Genomic DNA, 21,207 nt, shown 5'->3' with positions numbered 1-21,207 from the left:
CATAAATAACATCACAGTCTGCTTACTTCCACCTATGCAACATCAATCGTCTCCACCCCTCACTTAAGGGGTCCCCACACGGCGACCGATTTTAGCCAGGCGACCGATTTTTTTAGCGAGGCGACCGACAGAATTGTATCGCCTTCATTGTTATGAATGGGAGAACCCACACGGCAGGAGATTTTGAAGCGACGGTCGCGCAGCTATTTCTGTCACCTGGCTAAAAATCGCCTTGATCCTATTTTTTGAGGCGACACTGAAAGGACAATGAGGAAATAACATGACTTCTATTGGTGTATCATTTGTACACCATTAATGTATCAATACATTCATTGACCAATAACCTACATATTATTACCATGCTACTTATGTTAATTATTATTAACAGGAACAATAAAAATAAATAACGTTAGTTGGAGAACTTAAGGTTTAGTGGCCGCTTGTCATTAGCTAACTGACAATGCGCCACGATGCACCTACTAGATGTTTTTGTACTCGGGTAACAAAATAAGTTGTGGATGTTGACAGAGTTTAATGTCCAGGCTGCAGCTGATGTGGTTTATACGGTTTATTGTCCAAAGAAATGATGGTTGAGAACAGAACAGCGTCTTCAGTGAAAAAACATTCTCTCTCAGCTGCATAATAATACTTGTCCAATCGGTGCCTAGTGAACGTATTGTAGCGATCAGTCATGCAGTAATGTCAGGAAGAATGAGAGGTTGTATTCGTATATGGTGGTTTAATTCCAGCTCAATATGGGTTTTACAGGTTAATATTCCCTCGTAACGCGCAACACAGCTACCTGCTAGTGCTAGTGAAGAGCTGCTAATATGCTCACTTCACAACAACATGACGTCCGGTCCCGGCGGTCCGTCCTCCTATATCTCCCGGGGGGAAACAAGTAACCACACCCCCAGCTAGACAGAGCGACGGTCGCCTCTGGTGTGGGGGGACAAGCGATTGTCGTTGAGCAACAGGCGATCGCATCGCCAGGCGACGTCTGTCGCCCGCCGTGTGCAGACCACTTTACACCTACCAGCACCGCTACTCTTGTTCACGCCTTGGTCACATCCCGCCTGGATTACTGTAACTCCTCCTTATTGGTCTCCCACACAAGTACCCCTATAAACTCCAACTAGTCCAAAACTCAGCCGCCTGCATCATCACTAGAACTCCCTCCACCAACCACATCACTCCTGTTCTCCACCAACTCCACTGGCTGCCTGTTAAGTCACGCACTGACTACAAAGTATTACTACTCACCTTCAAGGCCCTCCATAACCTAGCCCCTCCTTATCTCACAGAACTTCTCCAGTCCTACACTCCCTCTCGGTCACTCGGATCCTCCTCTTCCTTCCAACGTATCACTCCCCCTTCCCGTCTGACTACTACCATGGGATCCAGAGCCTTCTCCCGCTGTGCCCCCCGCCTCTGGAATTCCCTACCACAAGACATCCGTGCAATAGACAACCTCCCCACCTTTTTTCCCGCCTCAAAACGGGAATCATCTGTTCATCCTGGCATATTCACTTTCATTTTAAGTTTATTATAACTGCTCCCCTATGTGTAACTCTGTAATATTATGTTTTTACTGGTGTGTAATTGTATGTTTGTTTTTGGGTGTAGGGGTGGACGGTATAAACGGTATACGGTATAAACGGTATGAATTTGCTCTACGGTATGGATTTTGACTATACCTTGTAACCGGTAGAGCAGCTCTAAAATAGCAATGACGTCATGTAACCACAGCGCGACTATTTCACTCGCATTTGCCCCTAAAAATAGATAGAATTAGTCATAGACAGGGGGCGAAATTTAAGCCCGCCACCCGCCAGGGGCGCTCAGTTTTTACATTTGGCGCTTGCCACTGAGAGGTCTGCCCGCCGTGTGGCGTGTAGACGTGTAGTTCATAACGATACTCTTATTTTGAAAATCTGTGCGGGTCTCATTTCCGCCCCAAGCGCAGCTCCAGTCATACATTTCGCTGGCTCCGGCAGTTGGCAACATTCGGTTCGTATGATACTCTTATTTTGAAAAAAAACGTGGCAACGAGTCATATCCGCCCAGCCCTGCAGCGGGATACTATTGGCTTCTGCTCGTATCAACACGGAGGCAGTCTGCTCTAGTCTAGATCGGACCTCCATCAGCTACCGTTACTGTTTAAACAATGACCCAGTCAACTATTCACTTTTAGTTTAATACATGACGAGGCATTGTCTAACGGTATCTAGCTGGCTAGCTACTGATAGCTGCTGATATCAACAAATGCTCCAGCAATAGTCGACTCGAGTGCATAATACCTCCGTTCCCTCGTTAGCTAGCTCACGTTAGCTATCTCACGTTAGCTATCTCACGTTAGATCTATATGTCCCAGTAGGGCTGGGCGATAAAACGATAACGATAACTATCGCGATAAATTATTTCCTCGAAATAAACATGAAACGTGGTCGCAAAGTTTCGATATATCGATTTTCCAAGCTTGGATATGAACACACGCACTAACAACCAATCAGTGAAGGAGATGGCCGATAGCGGAAGGAGACCCGGAAGGAGGCACGGAGGTAGGACGCAGTAAACAAGGCTGGCTATGGCTAATTAGCTTGCACGCCGCTATTTCACAGGTTACCTGCCGAGTTGGTGTGTGTTTTGAATTCTGAGGGTAACTGTTATAGTAGTGTGGGGTATACGGTGGACGCCGTTGCAATGAATTGGGCGGAACAGAGTATTTTAGGGTCATTTTTTAGTACATTGTCATGAAATACTCCGCTCGGAAACGAGGCTGGCTATGGCTAATTAGCTTGCACTGCGCTATTTCACAGGTTACCTGCCGAGTTGGTGTGTGTTTTGAATTCTGAGGGTAACTGTTATAGTAGTGTGGGGTATACGGTGGACGTCGTTGCAATGAATTGGGCGGAACAGAGTATTTTAGGGTCATTTTTTAGTACATTGTCATGAAATACTCCGCTTGCTTTGGCTAACTCCTAACGTGCGCGGACTGATGACGACATCAACTCGACTCTCGAGACATTCACAGCAGCAAAACAAGTCAGCCCGCGTATCGGCGCCGGGCATAATAAGTTAATTAAACTTGACAGACATTATATCGACGATAATTATCGATATCGAGTTATATGAGAATAATTTTATAATTTTATCGCGATAACGTTTTTGGTCATATCGCCCAGCCCTATGTCCCAGTAAACTAAATTGTCTTAACGTTATCTAGCGGGCTAGCAGTAGCTACAGATAGCTCCTGATATCAATGTCTTATAACATTGATTCAATGCATATTCTAGCTGAGGGCTTGATGAATGTGATTTGACCAAAGAACCGTAACATTATACCAATAGGGTCCAGCTGCAGCACCGGAGAATCCTTGCATGCTGAATGTAGAGTATTAGTATAGGGTCTAGCTGCATCGCCGGAGAATCCTTGCTGGAGCTGGAGGCTACTCAAGTATACACACAGACAGTGGAGCCGTTTGCAGATAGCGAGCATTTATGATTATATATATGATTATATAATATATATTTTATTTAAAAAAATATTTTTTATATAAAATATATATAAAAAAAAATTTAATCAAAAAAAAATTGGCAGGTAAGAAATATGCTTGGTGGGTAGATTCTTCCCATCTACCCGCCACTGGCCGGTGAGTAAAAAAGTTAATTTCGCTCCCTGGTCATAGATAATAGATATGTGCAAACTGGAAAAAGTTATTTAGAAGGCTTCGCGCAGTGGGCGACGGCGTGTCAACACGCAATTGTCATTTCATAATTAACACATATCACCGCGGCGCAGAGCAAGTTTCAATTTCAGTTCCTGGCATTTTTAACCAGTGGAGAAAGGTAAGAGATTTCCCTATCGTTTTTCTTATATGAATTATTCTACGTTAATAAAACATACCTGGTGATCAACTACAGTTTGCTGTGAACATTATGATATGTGTGTAGTGTTCTGACGGCTGGGCAGCGCAAGCTGGATGCTGGATTTTGCGAGAAGCATATGCAGCTGCAGAGCCGCAGAGCGGGGCCGCTGTGCTTGCACAGTGCAATACTCCAATTCAGCCATTGGCAATTCAGCCGTTGGGTGGGGGGCGCTGTTGAGCGGGCCTGTGACCGGACCTGAAAGCGCCCCTACTCTGCGGCTCTGCAGTTGCATACTATTGGGATTCGTTGGGAGCAGCACGGAGTCTCGACTCGGGACTTATTTTATTTGGAATATAATGACTGTATACGCAAAAGTAGCCTAGTTTTAAGTTAAAATATTATAAATCTACATGCCTTGAGGATGTCATTCTTTATATAGCCTGCCTATCAGGCAAAAAAAATTATTCTAACGGAAACACTGATACCGTGATATATACCGTTACCGCCTATGCTTCAAATTATACCGTGATATAAATTTTAGACCATACCGTCCACCCCTACTTGCATTATTATTATTATTATTATTATTATTATTATTATTATTATTATTATTATTATTATTATTACCACCACCAGGCCGCCTATTGCTTAATAACATGTCATGAGTGCTGCTTTTGCTTCCGCGTTTTCCCTGATTGGCTGTGCCATGCCCCGCGGCAGGCGCGGCAACCGCAGAGCAGAGCGGCAGAGCGAGCGGAGCGGCAGAGCGCGAGAGGAATTATGTAACCGCCCTAGTAATCCGCCATGATTTTCATTCGGCGCTTCAGCTCACCTGGCAGAGCAGCGGTCCTGTGGTTCGTTGTTGACGAGTTCGAATCCCATGAATTTTTTTTTTTAACGTGATTTTTTTTTAACATGTATTCTTTCGCCGGTTTAGGTTAGGCATGGTTAAGGTTAAGGTTAGGCATTGTTTCGGAGTTGGTTAAGGTTAGAACGGTTAAGTTTAGGCGCTGTTAAGGAGCTGGTTAAGGTTAGAGTTTGTCTTAGAGAATGGCAATATTCTTTCTATGGTTAAGGTTAGGCATGGTTAAGGTTAATGTTAAGGTTAGGCATTGTTTCGGAGTTGGTTAAGGTTAGAACGGTTAAGTTTAGGCGCTGTTAAGGAGCTGGTTAAGGTTAGAGTTTGTCTTAGAGACAGCCTATTTCCGCACTGCCGCTCTCCCGCGTTGCCGCGGTCACATGGTCAAATTGTCACATTCTTGCACTCATGACATGTTAAAAAGCAACACGCCACCAGGCCACCACCGGCACCTACCAGCCACCAAAATCAGGCCAGCCCCAGGCTACCAGCTTCAATGAGGCATTGAGATTGAGCAAGCTCACTGGGAAGCCAGCCGCTCACAACACCAGACCCAGACCCATAGTGGTGAAGTTCTTGAGGTTCAAGGACAGATCAGCGGTTTTGGAGAGAGCCAAAAATCTAAGAGGGACGAACATCTACATGAAGATTACACTGACGCAGTCAGAATGAAAAGGAAAGAGCTACTCCCTAAATTGAGGGAAGCCCGGGAGAGGGGTGAGATTGCCTTTCTGAGGCATGACAAGCTCAGTAAACTGCAATGTACTGTATAGAGCCATAACATATTGAAAATTTGAAATAGGATCCGGTTACATATCATATGGACGGAAAACAAGGACAGTTTCCAAAATTAACTTAAAGGAGCCATAATCCAGAAGGAAATCAATATATGTCATGCATGAGTGTAGCTGCAGCCATGTTATCCAAACTTCTGTATACTTTGTTTTTGTTTTAAAGGTATGGTGAAATGGATTCACCTATGACCTTCTTTTGTTTTATTGATTATGTATGTGATATATGACTGATTTATACTGAACGTTTCATATTTGTATGTGTATATCTGTGTGGACCCCAGGAAGAATAGTCAACACATTGGTGATGACTAATGAGGATCCTAATAAACATAAACTTGGCAATAAACACCTTTCTGATTCTGATGGTTGCTGGCTTGGTAGTGGTGGCTTGTTGCTTGTGGCACAGCAACTAACTGAGAGACTGGTGCTGGAGGGGCCTCAGTCTGTAACTAACTGAGAGACTGGTGCTGGAGGGGCCTCAGTCTGTAACAACTAACTGAGAGACTGGTGCTGGAGGGGCCTCAGTCTGTACCAACTAACTGAGAGACTGGTGCTGGAGGGGCCTCAGTCTGTACCAACTAACTGAGAGACTGGTGCTGGAGGGGCCTCAGTCTGTAACTAACTGAGAGACTGGTGCTGGAGGGGCCTCAGTCTGTAACTAACTGAGAGACTGGTGCTGGAGGGGCCTCAGTCTGTAACAACTAACTGAGAGACTGGTGCTGGAGGGGCCTCAGTCTGTACCAACTAACTGAGAGACTGGTGCTGGAGGGGCCTCAGTCTGTACCAACTAACTGAGAGACTGGTGCTGGAGGGGCCTCAGTCTGTAACTAACTGAGAGACTGGTGCTGGAGGGGCCTCAGTCTGTAACTAACTGAGAGACTGGTGCTGGAGGGGCCTCAGTCTGTAACTAACTGAGAGACTGGTGCTGGAGGGGCCTCAGTCTGTACCAACTAACTGAGAGACTGGTGCTGGAGGGGCCTCAGTCTGTAACTAACTGAGAGACTGGTGCTGGAGGGGCCTCAGTCTGTAACTAACTGAGAGACTGGTGCTGGAGGGGCCTCAGTCAGTACTGTTTCCTTTTTTTTTTTTACCCAGTAGCTGCTGCTAGCTGGAGTCTTGTGAGCCTGGTCTGTAGGTGAAGGTCGTAAGTCCTGCCTGACTTGTGATCCCGTTACCTCCTCCCTCTTCATCTCTTTCTATCTCTCTGGACACTTTGTAGTAATCTATGTGTACTTTGCATCACTTCATAACGGGTGTCTGTGTAGACAGAGAGAGAGAGAAATATGTTATTGTGAAATAATTAATTTGAAATGTTTGAATAAATACACTGTTGCAAATAAAATAGAAGTTATATTATACAAGGATCTAGTACTAACAGGAGCTGAGATATGACACTTGTGGCCTGGTGTCAGGTAGGGCTGCAACGATTAGTCGACATAATCGACGATGTCAATCATAAAAATTCATCTGTGCGGAATTTTAGTGTTGATGCGTTGTATAAAAAAAAACAGAGAGCCGGTAACATTCATTAAAAAATTTGCAAATGCACTACAGGAAGTGCTGGGGCAGTATCATTTCCCTTGTCTGCCATGACTGCATTCTGTGTACTAACGACAAAGAAGAAGAAAGCAGTGATGCACGAGCAAGCACCCTGGAAGAACCGTGATGACAGCTACTCGGATCATGGGTAAGTTTTAGCTTACATGTTGGAAAACTCATGGATAATGCTTGCTAAGCGAACGCTATTTCAGTTAATATGTTGTTGAGGCTGCGTGTCCACCAACAAGCTGTATGTAACGTTCGCTAACGTTAAACAGCGGCAAGCTTACAGGCTACTAGAGCACACTAGAGCTTGGCTAGGCTACCCGTGTTTACACAGCTCCGTGAATTAGCACCAAGTGTCGTATTTTTGCAGACTGGAGTATTAATTAGGTAAGTTAAGACAGCTAGCGCCAACGTCCATCGTCTACAGGTGCAGCTCGATAAATTAGAATATCGTGGAAAAGTTATTTTATTTCAGTAATTCAATCCATGCCCTGGAGCTGGTCCTAGACCAGTCCCAGTCCCCTGTACCTGTGTCTCCATGCCCTGGAGCTGGTCCTAGACCAGTCCCAGTCCCCTGTACCTGTGTCTCCATGCCCTGGAGCTGGTCCTAGACCAGTCCCAGTCCCCTGTACCTGTGTCTCCATGCCCTGGAGCTGGTCCTAGACCAGTCCCAGTCCCTGTACCTGTGTCTCCATGCCCTGGAGCTGGTCCTAGACCAGTCCCAGTCCCCTGTACCTGTGTCTCCATGCCCTGGAGCTGGTCCTGGACGGCGGGTCGAATGGGCCTCCAGTTGTTTGAGGATCTCCTCTGGGTCAGCTCCTTGACCTTCATAGTCTTCTTCACCCTCCAGGGGACCACCCTGATGGGGACCAGCTTCACGGGCCGCAGCTTCACAGGCAGCAGCTTGATGTTGGACAGCAGGTTGGCCGGAGGGGTGAGAGTCGGGAGCGATGTCGACGACGCGTCCAAGTCCAGGCTCTCCTGCATCCTGCTCTCCTGCATCCGCACCGTCCACTTTCGAACCCTGGAGCCGGGCGCCTGTTGGTTCTCCACCAGCAGCAGTCGACCGTCGGGCCCGTTCTTACCCGGCGAGGCCGCGGCGCCCTTCCCTCCGGCGAGGCTGTGAGACGCCGGCCGGTGCATCTTCCTCCGCTGAGGGGTCGTGTGGGGAGGACCGCGGACGGGCGGTTTCACCAGGAGTGTGTCAGGCGGGTGTCCAACGTTAGACGTGGTGGGGCTGACCACGAGGAGCACGGGGATGGCGCTGGCCGCGGCGAGGGTGGGAGGCTTGGGGTGCAGGACGGGTCTTCGCTGGGAGCTCATCGTGACCTGAGGTGGCCTTGCGACGAGCAGATGTGGGGCCTGGAAGATGACGAAGCAGAGATATAAAAGGAATCACACACTGAGGTTTCTTCAAGATCTTACTTCAACGCAAGACACCTAAAAAGATAACTACGTCATATTTATTGGGGAACATTTAAAGATCTCAAAGATCAGGAATAAAATAAACAAAAAAACAATGTCAACAATGTTTAAATTCCCTGATTGTCAGTTCTTAATGGAAAGATTAGTTCTCCACTTGAAATTAAAGTGCAGTATTTGAAATACAATGAAAGGAATATGGCTGGATTTCTTATCAAAAAAGAAAAGTGTCACTGTGTTATTTAAAATAAATAAATCATGTGTACTAAATATATATATATTAGGGGTGAACGGTATAAAGTATGAATTTGCTCTACGGTATGGATTTTGACTATACCTTGTAACCGGTAGAGCAGCTCTAAAATAGCAATGACGTCATGTAACCACAGCGCGACTATTTCACTAGTATTTGCCCCTAAGAATAGATAGAATTAGTCATAGATAGATATATGCGAACTGTAAAAAGTTATTTAGGAGCACAGAGGCTTCGCGCAGTGGGCGTGTCAACATGCAATTGTCATTTCATAATAAACACAGAAGCAAACAAGCTCTTCCGCGCTGCGTTTGAAGGCTGTGTGACAACTTTTCTCGCGAGTCGCGCAGTTTCTATGTGTAATGTAAACTCTGCGACGAGTCCAATGGTCTAACATGCTTTGCATCCTCGCCATTCTGTAATTCCCACATCGCGCTAAAACCTTATGTAATGTTAACTGTCGATGTAGTCTCAGCAAGCTAACGTTAGCTCGCTCCACGTTAGTCCACTCCTACTGTAGCAGCCTGTTGATGTATTAGCCTCAGAAAGCTAACGTTAGCTCGCTCCACTCCTACTGTAGCAGCCTGTTGATGTATTAGCCTCAGCAAGCTAACGTTAGCTCGCTCCACTCCTACTGGAGCAGCCTGTCGGTGTATTAGCCTCAGCAAGCTAACGTTAGCTCGCTCCACTCCTACTGGAGCAGCCTGTCGATGTATTAGCCTCAGCAAGCTAACGTTAGCTCGCTCCACTCCTACTGGAGCAGCCTGTTGATGTATTAGCCTCAGCAAGCTAACGTTAGCTCGCTCCACTCCTACTGGAGCAGCCTGTTGATATTAGCCTCAGCAAGGTAACGTTAGCTCGCTCCACTCCTACTGTAGCAGCCTGTCGATGTATTAGCCTCAGCAAGCTAACGTTAGCTCGCTCCACTCCTACTGTAACAGCCTGTCGATGTATTAGCCTCAGCAAGCTAAGATAAGTTAATATACCGTGATATATACCGTTACCGTCTATGCTTCAAATTATACCATGATATAAATTTTAGACCATACCGTCCAGCCCTATAATATAACATTTTTAATTGCATGAAACATTATGAAGTATTCTCTTATGCTGCTTTTCCACTGCAAGTCTGCATGGTACCACTACCTACTCGACTCGACTCTTTTGCTTTTTGAGCGTCTTGGTAGCCGTATTTGAAGTGACATCACACGAGGAAGTACATTTTTCAAATCAATCAATCAAGTCTAGCCAACGACCTGAATGAGTTCTACTGCCGCTTTGAATGATAATGGAGCGGTCCTGACAAGAGTATTCCACCTCTTTATTTTACAGTTGAACAGCCCTGGCCTATTTTTTTTTATTTTATTTCAGAATGATATTATATTGTGCTTCTATCATAATTATCTTAGTTCATATTTCATTTTATTTTACTCACCTTCTTATTTTATTATCTAATGTGGCACCAAAAATGACCAAAGCAAATTCATTGTATGTGAAAACTACTTGGCTCCAGCAGCCTCAGCTACCACCATCAGGCCAGGCCCAGGCTTCACCTGCTCAGCTACCACCATCAGGCCAGGCCCAGGCTTCACCTGCTCAGCTACCACCACCAGGCCAGGCCCAGGCTTCACCTGCTCAGCTACCACCATCAGGCCAGGCCCAGGCTTCACCTGCTCAGCTACCACCACCAGGCCAGGCCCAGGCTTCACCTGCTCAGCTACCACCACCAGGCCAGGCCCAGGCGTCACCTGCTCAGCTACCATATACCCGGGTCTAACAGCCTGCAAACTACCTAACGCCTAGTTTATCACTGGTTAAGCTTAGGCAACTCTTTCACAGTTGGTTAAGGTTAGAGTTTGGAATCAGGCCAGGCATTCTATCGCCCTGCTCTAAGACAAACTATAACCTTAACCAACTTCGAAAGAACGCCTAAGCTTAACAGTCCAAAAACTTGCCGTCCCACAATTGGCGCACATATCACATGACCAGAAACGTGCGTGGCCAATCAGAGCGCAAAACGGGAACGCGGAAGGACAAGCGACTTGCCTAAAGTATAGAGGCGGCCAGGCCCAGGCTTCACCTGCTCAGCTACCACCATCAGGCCAGGCCCAGGCTTCACCTGCTCAGCTACCACCACCAGGCCAGGCCCAGGCTTCACCTGCTCAGCTACCACCATCAGGCCAGGCCCAGGCTTCACCTGCTCAGCTACCACCACCAGGCCAGGCCCAGGCTTCACCTGCTCAGCTACCACCATCAGGCCAGGCTTCACCTGCTCAGCTACCACCATCAGGCCAGGCCCAGGCTTCACCTGCTCAGCTACCACCATTAGGCTACCAGCTACCACCTCCCTTACTGAATGGAGAAACAGACTAAATAAATATTTGTGGGGGGGGGGGGGGGGGGGGACTCCAGGAGAAAACCCACTATGATTGGTTGGTTGGTTTAGATATGAGTATGACAACTCACGATTGGGTAAGGTTAGGCCAAAACCTTACGGGTAGACCAATCAGAGGCAGGATAGGGCGGGACATGCCGATCCAGCTCCGCAAATCAGGAAGTGAAAATCAAAACACAGACCACTGATGAATGAAACATTTATTTAACAGATTACATGAACCAGTCCGCGCGAAATGGCAGAGGGATTCGATGTTTCCAGGGCTGATGGCATTGATGAAGATGATGTCAATAACAACAATGCCTCTCCATGGCCCTATCTGGAAAAATGTATGAGTTTGACTGAAAAAACACCTAAAACATATGTGTTTAGGTGTTTATTGTGTCAGCCAAAAAAGAAGCTGCTCTCAACTTCCCACACGCCCAGCACTAACTTGAGAACAAAAAGCCAGACGAGGGCTTGTTTCAGTTTTATAATAAACAATCAAACTGAACCTTTTTTTTGCCTGCCTATTTGTTTGGAAACTTGATCATGAAGTATATAAAAAAAAAAGTAGTGCCGATGTAGTTAGCTATTTTTGCCATGTTCTTGTAGTGTAGCTTGCTACATTTCTCTGGGGATAGCTTCCATTGTAGTTGAGCTATATTTAATCGAGAGTAACTTGTAGTGTAGCTTGCCCCCTGATCAATTGCACCTGCGCGCTAAACAATCTCCTTTTTTTTCGCTGGAGTGTGCGAGAGAGAGTGGCAGGCCATGCCGCGTGTTCATGAGGGACGGCGGATGTTTGGAGAGGGAGACAGTAGTGAAGTTTGTTCATGTGGGAGGGTGGATGTTGAGAGGTGCGCCGAGTGGCGGCGTCTGCGTCCGTCGGAGCTGTGCAGCGAAGACTTGTGTGAGAGTAGTAGTATGCGGTGGTGGGGGGCGCAGGATGAGGCTGTGAGGAATCAGAAAATCGATTGGTGGCCCCGGCCTGTGATCGGCTATCCAGGGTATTGGGAGGATAGTGATGGTAGTAAGTGGTGTGAGAAGGGCGAGGGAGATAGCGGTAGGGATGAGAATGGCCATGACGACGGGAAGGGGACGGGTGGGGCCAGTATGGAGTGTAGTGGGGAAGAGAGTGGGGGAGAAGAGTGGAAAGAGGTGGGGAAGAAGAGTAGGGAAAGGGAGGGGAAGGGGAGTAAGAGGAAGAAAGAGAGGGGAGATAGCTTGAGTGGGTCAGAGGATGAGGGTAGAGGAAAGGGTTTTGGAGGGTTGAATGTAGTGGTGCGTTTTGAGGGAGGAAATGGAGTTGGGGATATAGAGCCGAATCAGCTGTCGAAGCTCATTAAAGCGCAGTTAGGTGAGGTAAGGTACGGGAAGGTGTTGGGGGATGGGAACTTGTTTATAGCGTGTGTAAGTGTAGTGCAGGTAGAGAGGGCAAGGGAAATGAAGAGCATTGGGAAAGTGAAGGTCTGTGAAGTAGGGATAGTAGGGGAGAAAAGGGATAGTGGGTGTAAGGGGGTGATTGGGGGAATTCCAATTAAGGTTAGTATGGATCAGCTGTTAGGGGATTTGAGGAGTGACGAACGCAATGGGAAAGTTAAGAGTGTAGAGAGGATGAAGAGAGGGGCAGAGAAGGAGGAGACAGGGACCATAGTTGTTCAGTTTGAGGGTGAGGTTAGTCCGAGAGTGGTATTTTTAGGGTATTTGGCATATAGGGTTAGGGAGTTTGTGCCAAATCCGTTGAGGTGTTATAGGTGCCAGGAGTTTGGACATGTAGTTAAGTGGTGTAGGAAGGGACAGAGATGTGGTAGGTGTAGTGGGGAGCATAAGTATGGGGAGTGTGAACTGGGAGTGGAGCCGAAGTGTTGTAGTTGTGGTGGGAAGCATAGTGTAGCGTATTGGGGTTGTGAGGCGATGAAGCTAGAGGTAATGGTCCAGCAGGTGCGAAGGGAAGGTAGAATTTCATATGCGGAGGCAGCTAGGAAGGTAGGACAGGGACAGCAAGACAAGGGACAGGGGTTTAGGGAAGGGCAGTTGGCAGTAAGGATAGTGCAGGAGGATCAGGGAAAGCAAGTTAGGGGGCAGGGTTTTAGGATAGGGCATCGGGTGGTAGAGGAAGTTCAGGCGAAGAAAGAGAGGGTGTTTAGGGAGAAGTTAGGTATGGTGGCCTTTGTGGCAGGAGTAGTGAATACGACAGCGACGGTTAGTAGTAGGACAGAGAGGACTAGGTTGATAGTTTTAGCAGCAGTGGGACACTTGGGTATGGAGGGGTTGACAGTGGAGGATGTTTTGACGGAGTTAAACAGGGTGGCTGATCAGGTAGCGTTAGAGAAGGGGGGTGTGAGTGAGCGAGTAGGTCAGAGTCAGGCCACGGGGGGCGAAGCATGTATCACAGAGGGGGAATCAGTCAGGAGGAAGCAGTGTTAGCTGCACGTCATTGGACAATGTGGGGGAGGAAGGATTCCAGTAGATGGCGGTAGAGTAGAAGGAGAAGAGACCTTGTGAGCAGATAAATCTGTTAGGCAGCAATACGCCGAAAGGTGTCCAGTCTGCCGGAAAGCACACGAAGAAGAAGAAGAAGAAGTGTAGCTTGCCCAGCTTAACCAAAACAAGTTGAACCAAAACCACTGCTTGACGTCGCAGCAACGTGACACTAATTGTTCGATTATACACGGTGGCTACTACGACATCTACGCAAAGAAGAACCATTTGGATAATATAAAAGACATGTTGAATGAATGAATGAAAAACTTTATTTAACAGATTGCAGAATGGGTACAACACAGTACGGCTAAATACACACAATTGTTAAGGGAATGCAGACCTGAGAAAGACGTTTGTCTTGTTTACATCAGGGTCCCCCATTTCAATTCATATCAGGAGAATACCGTAGATATAATATAAAAGACATAGTTACCAGGAGAAAACCGCAGCGTTGTCGACAGAATCTCTTCGGAACTGACGTTGTTTCAAAAGCGGACCTTCAGCGCGCTGCCGGGGGCCTCTATTCATCTAACGCATGTTTGCTTCAATGCTTCCGCGTTCGCGTTCTGCGATAAGAATAGACGCCTCTCGCGGCTAAAGGCTACGTCACGTCCGGTATTCTTCTTTGTTTAATATCCGGCAGACCAGCACGGCTGAGTGCTCATTGCTGCCACCCACCGGTTGATAAACACCCTTGTAACGCTCAATGAAAGTATTGATTGATTGATTGATTGAATTCAATTCATCATAACATATATGACATACATGACATACAGATACACATAACATAGAAGTCTCAGTTGCCTTAATTCGCAAAATACTCCCTAATTAAAAAACAAAACAAAAACAACAACAAACGCCCTGCAAGTTTAAATTCCACGATTAAGTTCAAAGCATAATATTTCTCCATTAATTAAAGGGACACATGACTGAAAAACAACCCGATTTATTTTGCACATAATCTCACAAGGATCTAAACTGTTTTGTTGCACATATTCATTTGGTTAGACAGTTATGTAAGGGATAATGTATAGCTACGAGGTCATTGTCGCAAAATAATTGACCGACACAGAGTTTAAAATACCGAGCCGCCTCGGCGAGGTGTTTTAAACGTCAGTGAAGGTCAATTATTTTGCGATGATGACCGAGTATAGCTATACATTATCCCGCTTATTACATGGCTAACTTACTAACAATATACCTAATTCATTTTACAAAATCGACAAGACGAGATCAATTGCAGACAGCAGTTGTTCTGTGGCTCTGTCAGCCCAAATAAAGTGAATATTATTATCGCCGGCAGCCCGGCAGGTGTGTCTAATTGCACTGAAACAGTGTGTGTCAGTGGGGCTTGATTGCGAACAGCTGCGCACAGCGGTCATTATTGTTCCACAGAGGTCCGTTATCGAGTAATATCGGACCTCTGACGAGCGCTATTGACCAATCACAAGCAAGCATTTCGGCGAATGTGAAAACGCCATGTAATAATGAGAGTTAATGAGTTTGAATATGGCTAACAGTGATGCCATCAGAGGACAATGAGTCCTTGTGTTGTGGTAAATACAGCTTAATGAAATTATGTAGATGAATAAAATAGAGATATGGATCGCAATACGGATAGCATTTTATTTTTAATCTACATGATTTCTGTCTGTCTGCCTAACTGTCTGTCTGTCTCCACTCCCTCTCCATCACTTTTGTCCACCTGTCTCTGGTGAGTAGCGTCTGTCTGCCTGCCCATCTCTCTCTCTGTCTGTCTGCCTGCCCATCTCTCTTTCTGTCTGTCTGTCTTTGTCTGTCTGTCTGCCTGTCTCTCTCTCTGTCTGTCTCTCTCCCTGTCTGTCTGCCTGCCTGTCTGTCTTCACATGTCTTTCTCTCTGATGTCGCCAAGTTCCACAAAACATTCAGCTTGTGTCGACTCAATTCTCACACAGAAAACCAGATACAATCCCTGAGTTGCATCAAACCTCTATACAGTATTTAAACCTGATGGCTGCATTGATTAGAGAACAGCAGCAATGGTTGATGTGTGGAGTGAAATCCCATTTAACATTATGCAAATTTTTATCAAATAAAAAAATTCATGGAAATTACCAACCGAAGAATTCCTCTGGCCCAAACATTCTAGTCCAAATCTTCTTTTGTATTATCCCTGTAATATGAATTGTGATTATTAGGGTCATGGAAAACCTCGAAAAACCATATAAAGTTGTGTCCCAGGCCATGAAAAGTTGTGGAAAGTATAAATATCCAAACCCTACGACATTCAAATCAACAACTACTCAACAGAAAATGTAACATTTAATCATCAATTCATAAAATTTGTGTTGACAAATATGATGAAAATGGAGCTATACTGTATGTCATGGAACCATCCTCTGTTCACAACAGATTTCAGTCACTAGTCCTCTTTTTTATAGCAAAACCCACTGTTTAGACTATTCACCATTATTCAAGATGGAGAACCAGAATATATAGAGCCCTCAAGAATGTTTGGCACCCTATGGAAATGTGTAAAAACAGTCTTTTTACGTTCGGCGTACTCTGCCCTCGTCTGTTGGCTCCGGGCTGCATTTTTTGCAGATCAACCAATACATTGTTGGAAAGTTGAATTTGCCGCCTTTCGATCGTCACCACACTCAACCTATTGCGTGCTTCGGGTCTCGAGTTACAAGACGAAATATCCAATGAGTGCCATTTGACAAGCCGTTCCGACGAGTGACCACGTCCGGTTGTAAACGGTCCTGAACTGACCAGTCACCGCTGATGGCGAAAATGATTGACCACCGTTGTAGCCAAGGAGCATCTGCTCTGAAAGCGATCCCAGACGAGCGCTGATTGCAACGAGAAAGGGGCAGAAGAAGACGAACAAGTTCTTTGTTTTGACTCGTGCGTCTGAATGAATGGAAGTGGATGGCCATTTTGGATAATCACGCTGAATTATTGCGGTACACACATTACAGACCTTTGTTAAACACAAAACTTTCCACAGGATTTTTATAAACTTTGGACCTCTACTACACAAGACTTTAGGCTATTGAACCGTTATGTTTTCCAGCTTCTACCTCTCAGCTGGAACCCAAAAACAGGCATCTGGCAACAAATCAACACAAAAGTAAGGAGCAAATATTTATTTCAGTGTGTTCAAACTAGGGCTGACCCCGATTAGTCTAATAGTCTACTAATCGATCGAAAGGAGCCGTAGTCGACTGCCAACCTCTTAGTCGAATGCAAAAATTAAAATTAAAATTAAAATATTTATATATATTTATTTTCTTTATTTCTTTACTTTATTTTTTTCCAAAAGCAAAGAGGTCTATATGCGTGGCTAACACTAATGGTGCCCATACCAGAGAGGCTAACTGCCTAAGAAATGGGCACAGAGGCACTGAAAGAGGATTTCACCCATCTAATGAACGCCCTAGACAAATATCAAGATGTATCCATCAGTGGACCAATTGCTTGCTTTCGCAGAGGACAAGAAGCCTTCAGTCGACTCCTTCAGACATTAAACACCTCGTCCCACAGCCCAAATGGAATGATATTTTTGTAATGTCTTTTTTGGCATTTAGTCGACTATCTGCAAATTTCGGCCAATCAAAGTCGACTAGACAAATCCTTAGGTCGAGGTCAGCCCTAGTTCAAACCTCTGTTTCTCTAATACATTAGCATTCAAGTGATTTTTTTATTTTATTGTGTAAGAAACGTCAGAATGTTACCTTTCAAAAGAGACCATACTCATGCATGTGCTATAAGTATAAAGTATAATAATAATAATAATAACTAGACAATTCCGCACGGGGGAAATTGTGAAAGTGTGGGTGACGCCTGTGCACCGCCGGCCAATGGGGGAGAGGGTCTCTCGCGAGTCTCTATGACAAACGGTTCAAAGGATACAAAAAGGGGGCGCGGCCTAAGGATCGGGGGAGTGGTCAACATAGACCAATGAAAGAGGATATCCCTACTGAGTGCAATGACACAACCCGCAAGTCGCATAGCACTATTACACTATTACACACTATTACACTATTACACACTATTACACTATTACACTATTACACACTATTACACTATTACACACTATTACACTATTACACACTATTACACACTAATACACTATTACACACTATTACACTATTACACTATTACACTATTACACACTATTACACTAGTACACACTATTACACACTATTACACACTATTACACTATTACACACTATTACACTATTACACACTATTACACTATTACACACTATTACACTATTACATACTATTACACACTATTACACTATTACACTATTACACTATTACACACTATAACACTATTACACTATTACACTATTACACACTATTACACTATTACACACTATTACACACTATTACACTATTACACACTATTACACACTATTACACTATTACACACTATTACACTATTACACTATTACACACTATTACACTATTACACACTATTACACTATTACACACTATTACACACTATTACACACTATTACACTATTACACTATTATACACTATTACACACTATTACACTATTACACACTATTACACTATTGCACACTATTACACACTATTACACTATTACACTATTACACACTATTACACTATTACACACTATTACACTATTACACTATTACACACTATTACACTATTACACTCTATTACACTATTACACACTATTACACTATTACACACTATTACACACTAATACACTATTACACACTATTACACTATTACACTATTACACACTATTACACAATTACACACTATTACACTATTACACACTATTACACTATTACACACTATTACATTATTACACACTATTACACACTATTACACTATTACACACTATTACACTATTACACACTATTACACTATTACACTATTACACACTATTACACACTATTACACTATTACACTATTACACACTATTACACTATTACACTATTACACACTATTACACTATTACACACTATTACACACTATTACACTATTACACACTATTACACTATTACACTATTACACACTATTACACTATTACACTATTACACACTATTACACTATTACACACTATTACACTATTACACACTATTACACAATATTACACTATTACACTATTACACACTATTACACTATTACACACTATTACACTATTACACTATTACAATATTACACTATTACACAATATTACACTATTACACACTATTACACACTATTACACTATTACACACTATTACACACTATTACACAATATTACACTATTACACACTATTACACTATTACACTATTACACACTATTACACTATTACACACTATTACACTATTACACTATTACACGATTACACTATTACACTATTACACACTATTACACTATTACACACTATTACACTATTACACAATATTACACTATTACACTATTACACACTATTACACTATTACACTATTACACTATTACACACTATTACACTATTACACTATTACACACTATTACACTATTACACCGAGTACAATGGCACAATCCGCAAGTCTCTACGACAAACGGTTCAAGAGATACACTGAGGGGGTGTGGCCTAAGGGGGCGTGGTCTAAGGATCGGGGGAGTGGTCAACATCGACCAATGAAAGGTGGTCAACATCGACCAATGGCACAATCCGCAAGTCTCTACGACAAACGGTTCAAGAGATACACTGAGGGGGTGTGGCCTAAGGGGGCGTGGTCTAAGGATCGGGGGAGTGGTCAACATCGACCAATGAAAGGTGGTCAACATCAACCAATGAAAAATGAAAGAGGATATCCCTACTGAGTACAATGACACAACCCGCAAGACACAACCCGCAAGACAGAGGGCGCTGTCCAGCAATTCAGTACTGCAACGCAGTGATGGGCAATGATGGGTTAAGTGGATGATGTCATTGGCAGGTCAGCTGAGCCATGAGCCCTGAGCCTCACAGCTGTTAAGCCTGAACCAATCAGCCATGAGCACAATGACTTGCATATTCTGAATTTTCTTTACATGACTGCATTGTCACGTTGATTAAAAGAAAACTATAAGAGATGAAGCGTTGTGACGCGCACAGAAGCACTACAATGAGTAGGCGAAGGGTTGTGTGCGGTATTGTGGCATTCGTGCGATATTGTGGCACTCCTTCGGCGATCGGAACAGAAGGCTAAAAAATAGTGTGAAAAACGTGATTTCTAGAGTGCGATTGCATGGCGGTCAATGGGGAGGAGAACCTTCAAACAAATGGTCGTCAGTTGAGATAGAAATGTCCAATTCCATTTATTTTTCTTTTGTGTCATCGTTTTGATGTGTTTCTTTTATTTCTACGTCCAAAATTGAGATCACACTCGCAATTCACCCAAGGTAGGGGAAAAAAGATTATTTCAGCTGCTACACTCTAAATTGCAATGCATTTCCAATGGGACCGAAATTTTACCGTTTAAAGTCGATTCGTAGCCAGACGGTGCGGTGAAACTTTACGAGTTCGGAGACCGCTGTTGCCATAGGCAAGCCGCTCGTTTTGATACCTTTCACGTGTATGGTGCGCAAACGCTCTGGCACGAGCGGTGTTTGAAAAATTCGGTGGATCTCGCACTCTAAATTGCAATGCATTTCCGAAATTTTACTGTTTAAAGTCGATTCGTAGCCAGACGGTGCGGTGAAACCTTACGAGTTCGGAGACCGCTGTTGCCATAGGCAAGCCGCTCGTTTTGATACCTTTCACGTGTATGGGGCGCGAACGCTCTGGCACGAGCGGTGTTTGCAAAATCGGTGGATCTCGCACTCTAAATTGCAATGCATTTCTGAAATGTTACCGTTTAAAGGTCAACCTCCACGTTGTATTTTTGTTCAATAAACAATGTGGACTAGGCCAACAGTGACTTTCATGAAGAATTGTAAAAAAAAGTATTGAAATTGACCCAGTTTTAGCGTTTTTATCAAAACATTTTGTCTGCCCAACACAATCAACATGCACTTGCATATTTTAATCAATGGTTTATAACGTGCACGTGTAATGTCGTCACAACAGGTATTGGTCACCAGGGGTATCACCAGGGGGCGCTGAGAGTCACACAGCTAGTGGCAGGCAGAGAGCCTTGCTACCATAGATATATGCTTGCTACTACTAGCCGAATGGAAATGTATCTGTTTCACCTCACTATTGCTCCGTGATTATAGCCATCCATCCATCTCTAAAGCTAACCACGTTACCATATTTGTAATAATGTAAATCATTGTGTCGTTGTACACATTGTGTTTATAACGTTAGTAGATAACATAGCTTAGCTTGGTAGCTATTGTGCTAACAACATATCCCGACATCCGGCTCGCTGGTCGGCATGAACGGCCGACCCAAAATGGTTCTCTCCTCTCTGTACACCCCGACCCGACCCCACGGGTGCCCTGCCGGGGGGCCCATGGACGCGACGGCGGCGGCAGCCGCAGGGCGCCCGAGCCCGCAAAGGCTAGTGTTACACGATAGCTATGAGCTAACTAGCGCTGCGGGCTCCGGCGCCCTGCGGCCGCCGCTGTTGTCGAGTCCACAAGCTTCACTCGGTGCATCAGTCACGAAAGGGGCTATGATGA

The 21,207-nt window shown here is 44.7% G+C and overlaps 1 protein-coding gene across 1 annotated transcript in view; it reads right to left on the bottom strand.

The window, feature by feature from the left end:
* LOC311240717 (uncharacterized protein) overlaps window positions 1-14,152 on the bottom strand; it is a gene marked incomplete at its 3' end in the record, with an annotated part of 63,570 nt that extends 49,418 nt beyond the window's left edge. The window contains exons 1-2 of the mRNA XM_084329291.1: window positions 14,037-14,152; window positions 7,803-8,429 (exon numbers count right to left, since the gene is read on the bottom strand). Of these exons, the coding sequence (XP_084185417.1) occupies window positions 7,803-8,390 (588 nt within the window). The 5' untranslated portion in view covers window positions 8,391-8,429; window positions 14,037-14,152. The remainder of the gene's footprint in view (window positions 1-7,802; window positions 8,430-14,036) is intronic.
* Window positions 14,153-21,207: the final 7,055 nt, after the last annotated feature.

Source organism: Notolepis coatsorum, assembly GCF_963971535.1.
Source record: "Notolepis coatsorum genome assembly, chromosome: 14".
NCBI classification, from domain to species: domain Eukaryota; kingdom Metazoa; phylum Chordata; class Actinopteri; order Aulopiformes; family Paralepididae; genus Notolepis; species Notolepis coatsorum.
Note: the sequence above shows the minus strand (reverse complement) of the source record. Positions and strands in the feature narration are given on the sequence as shown.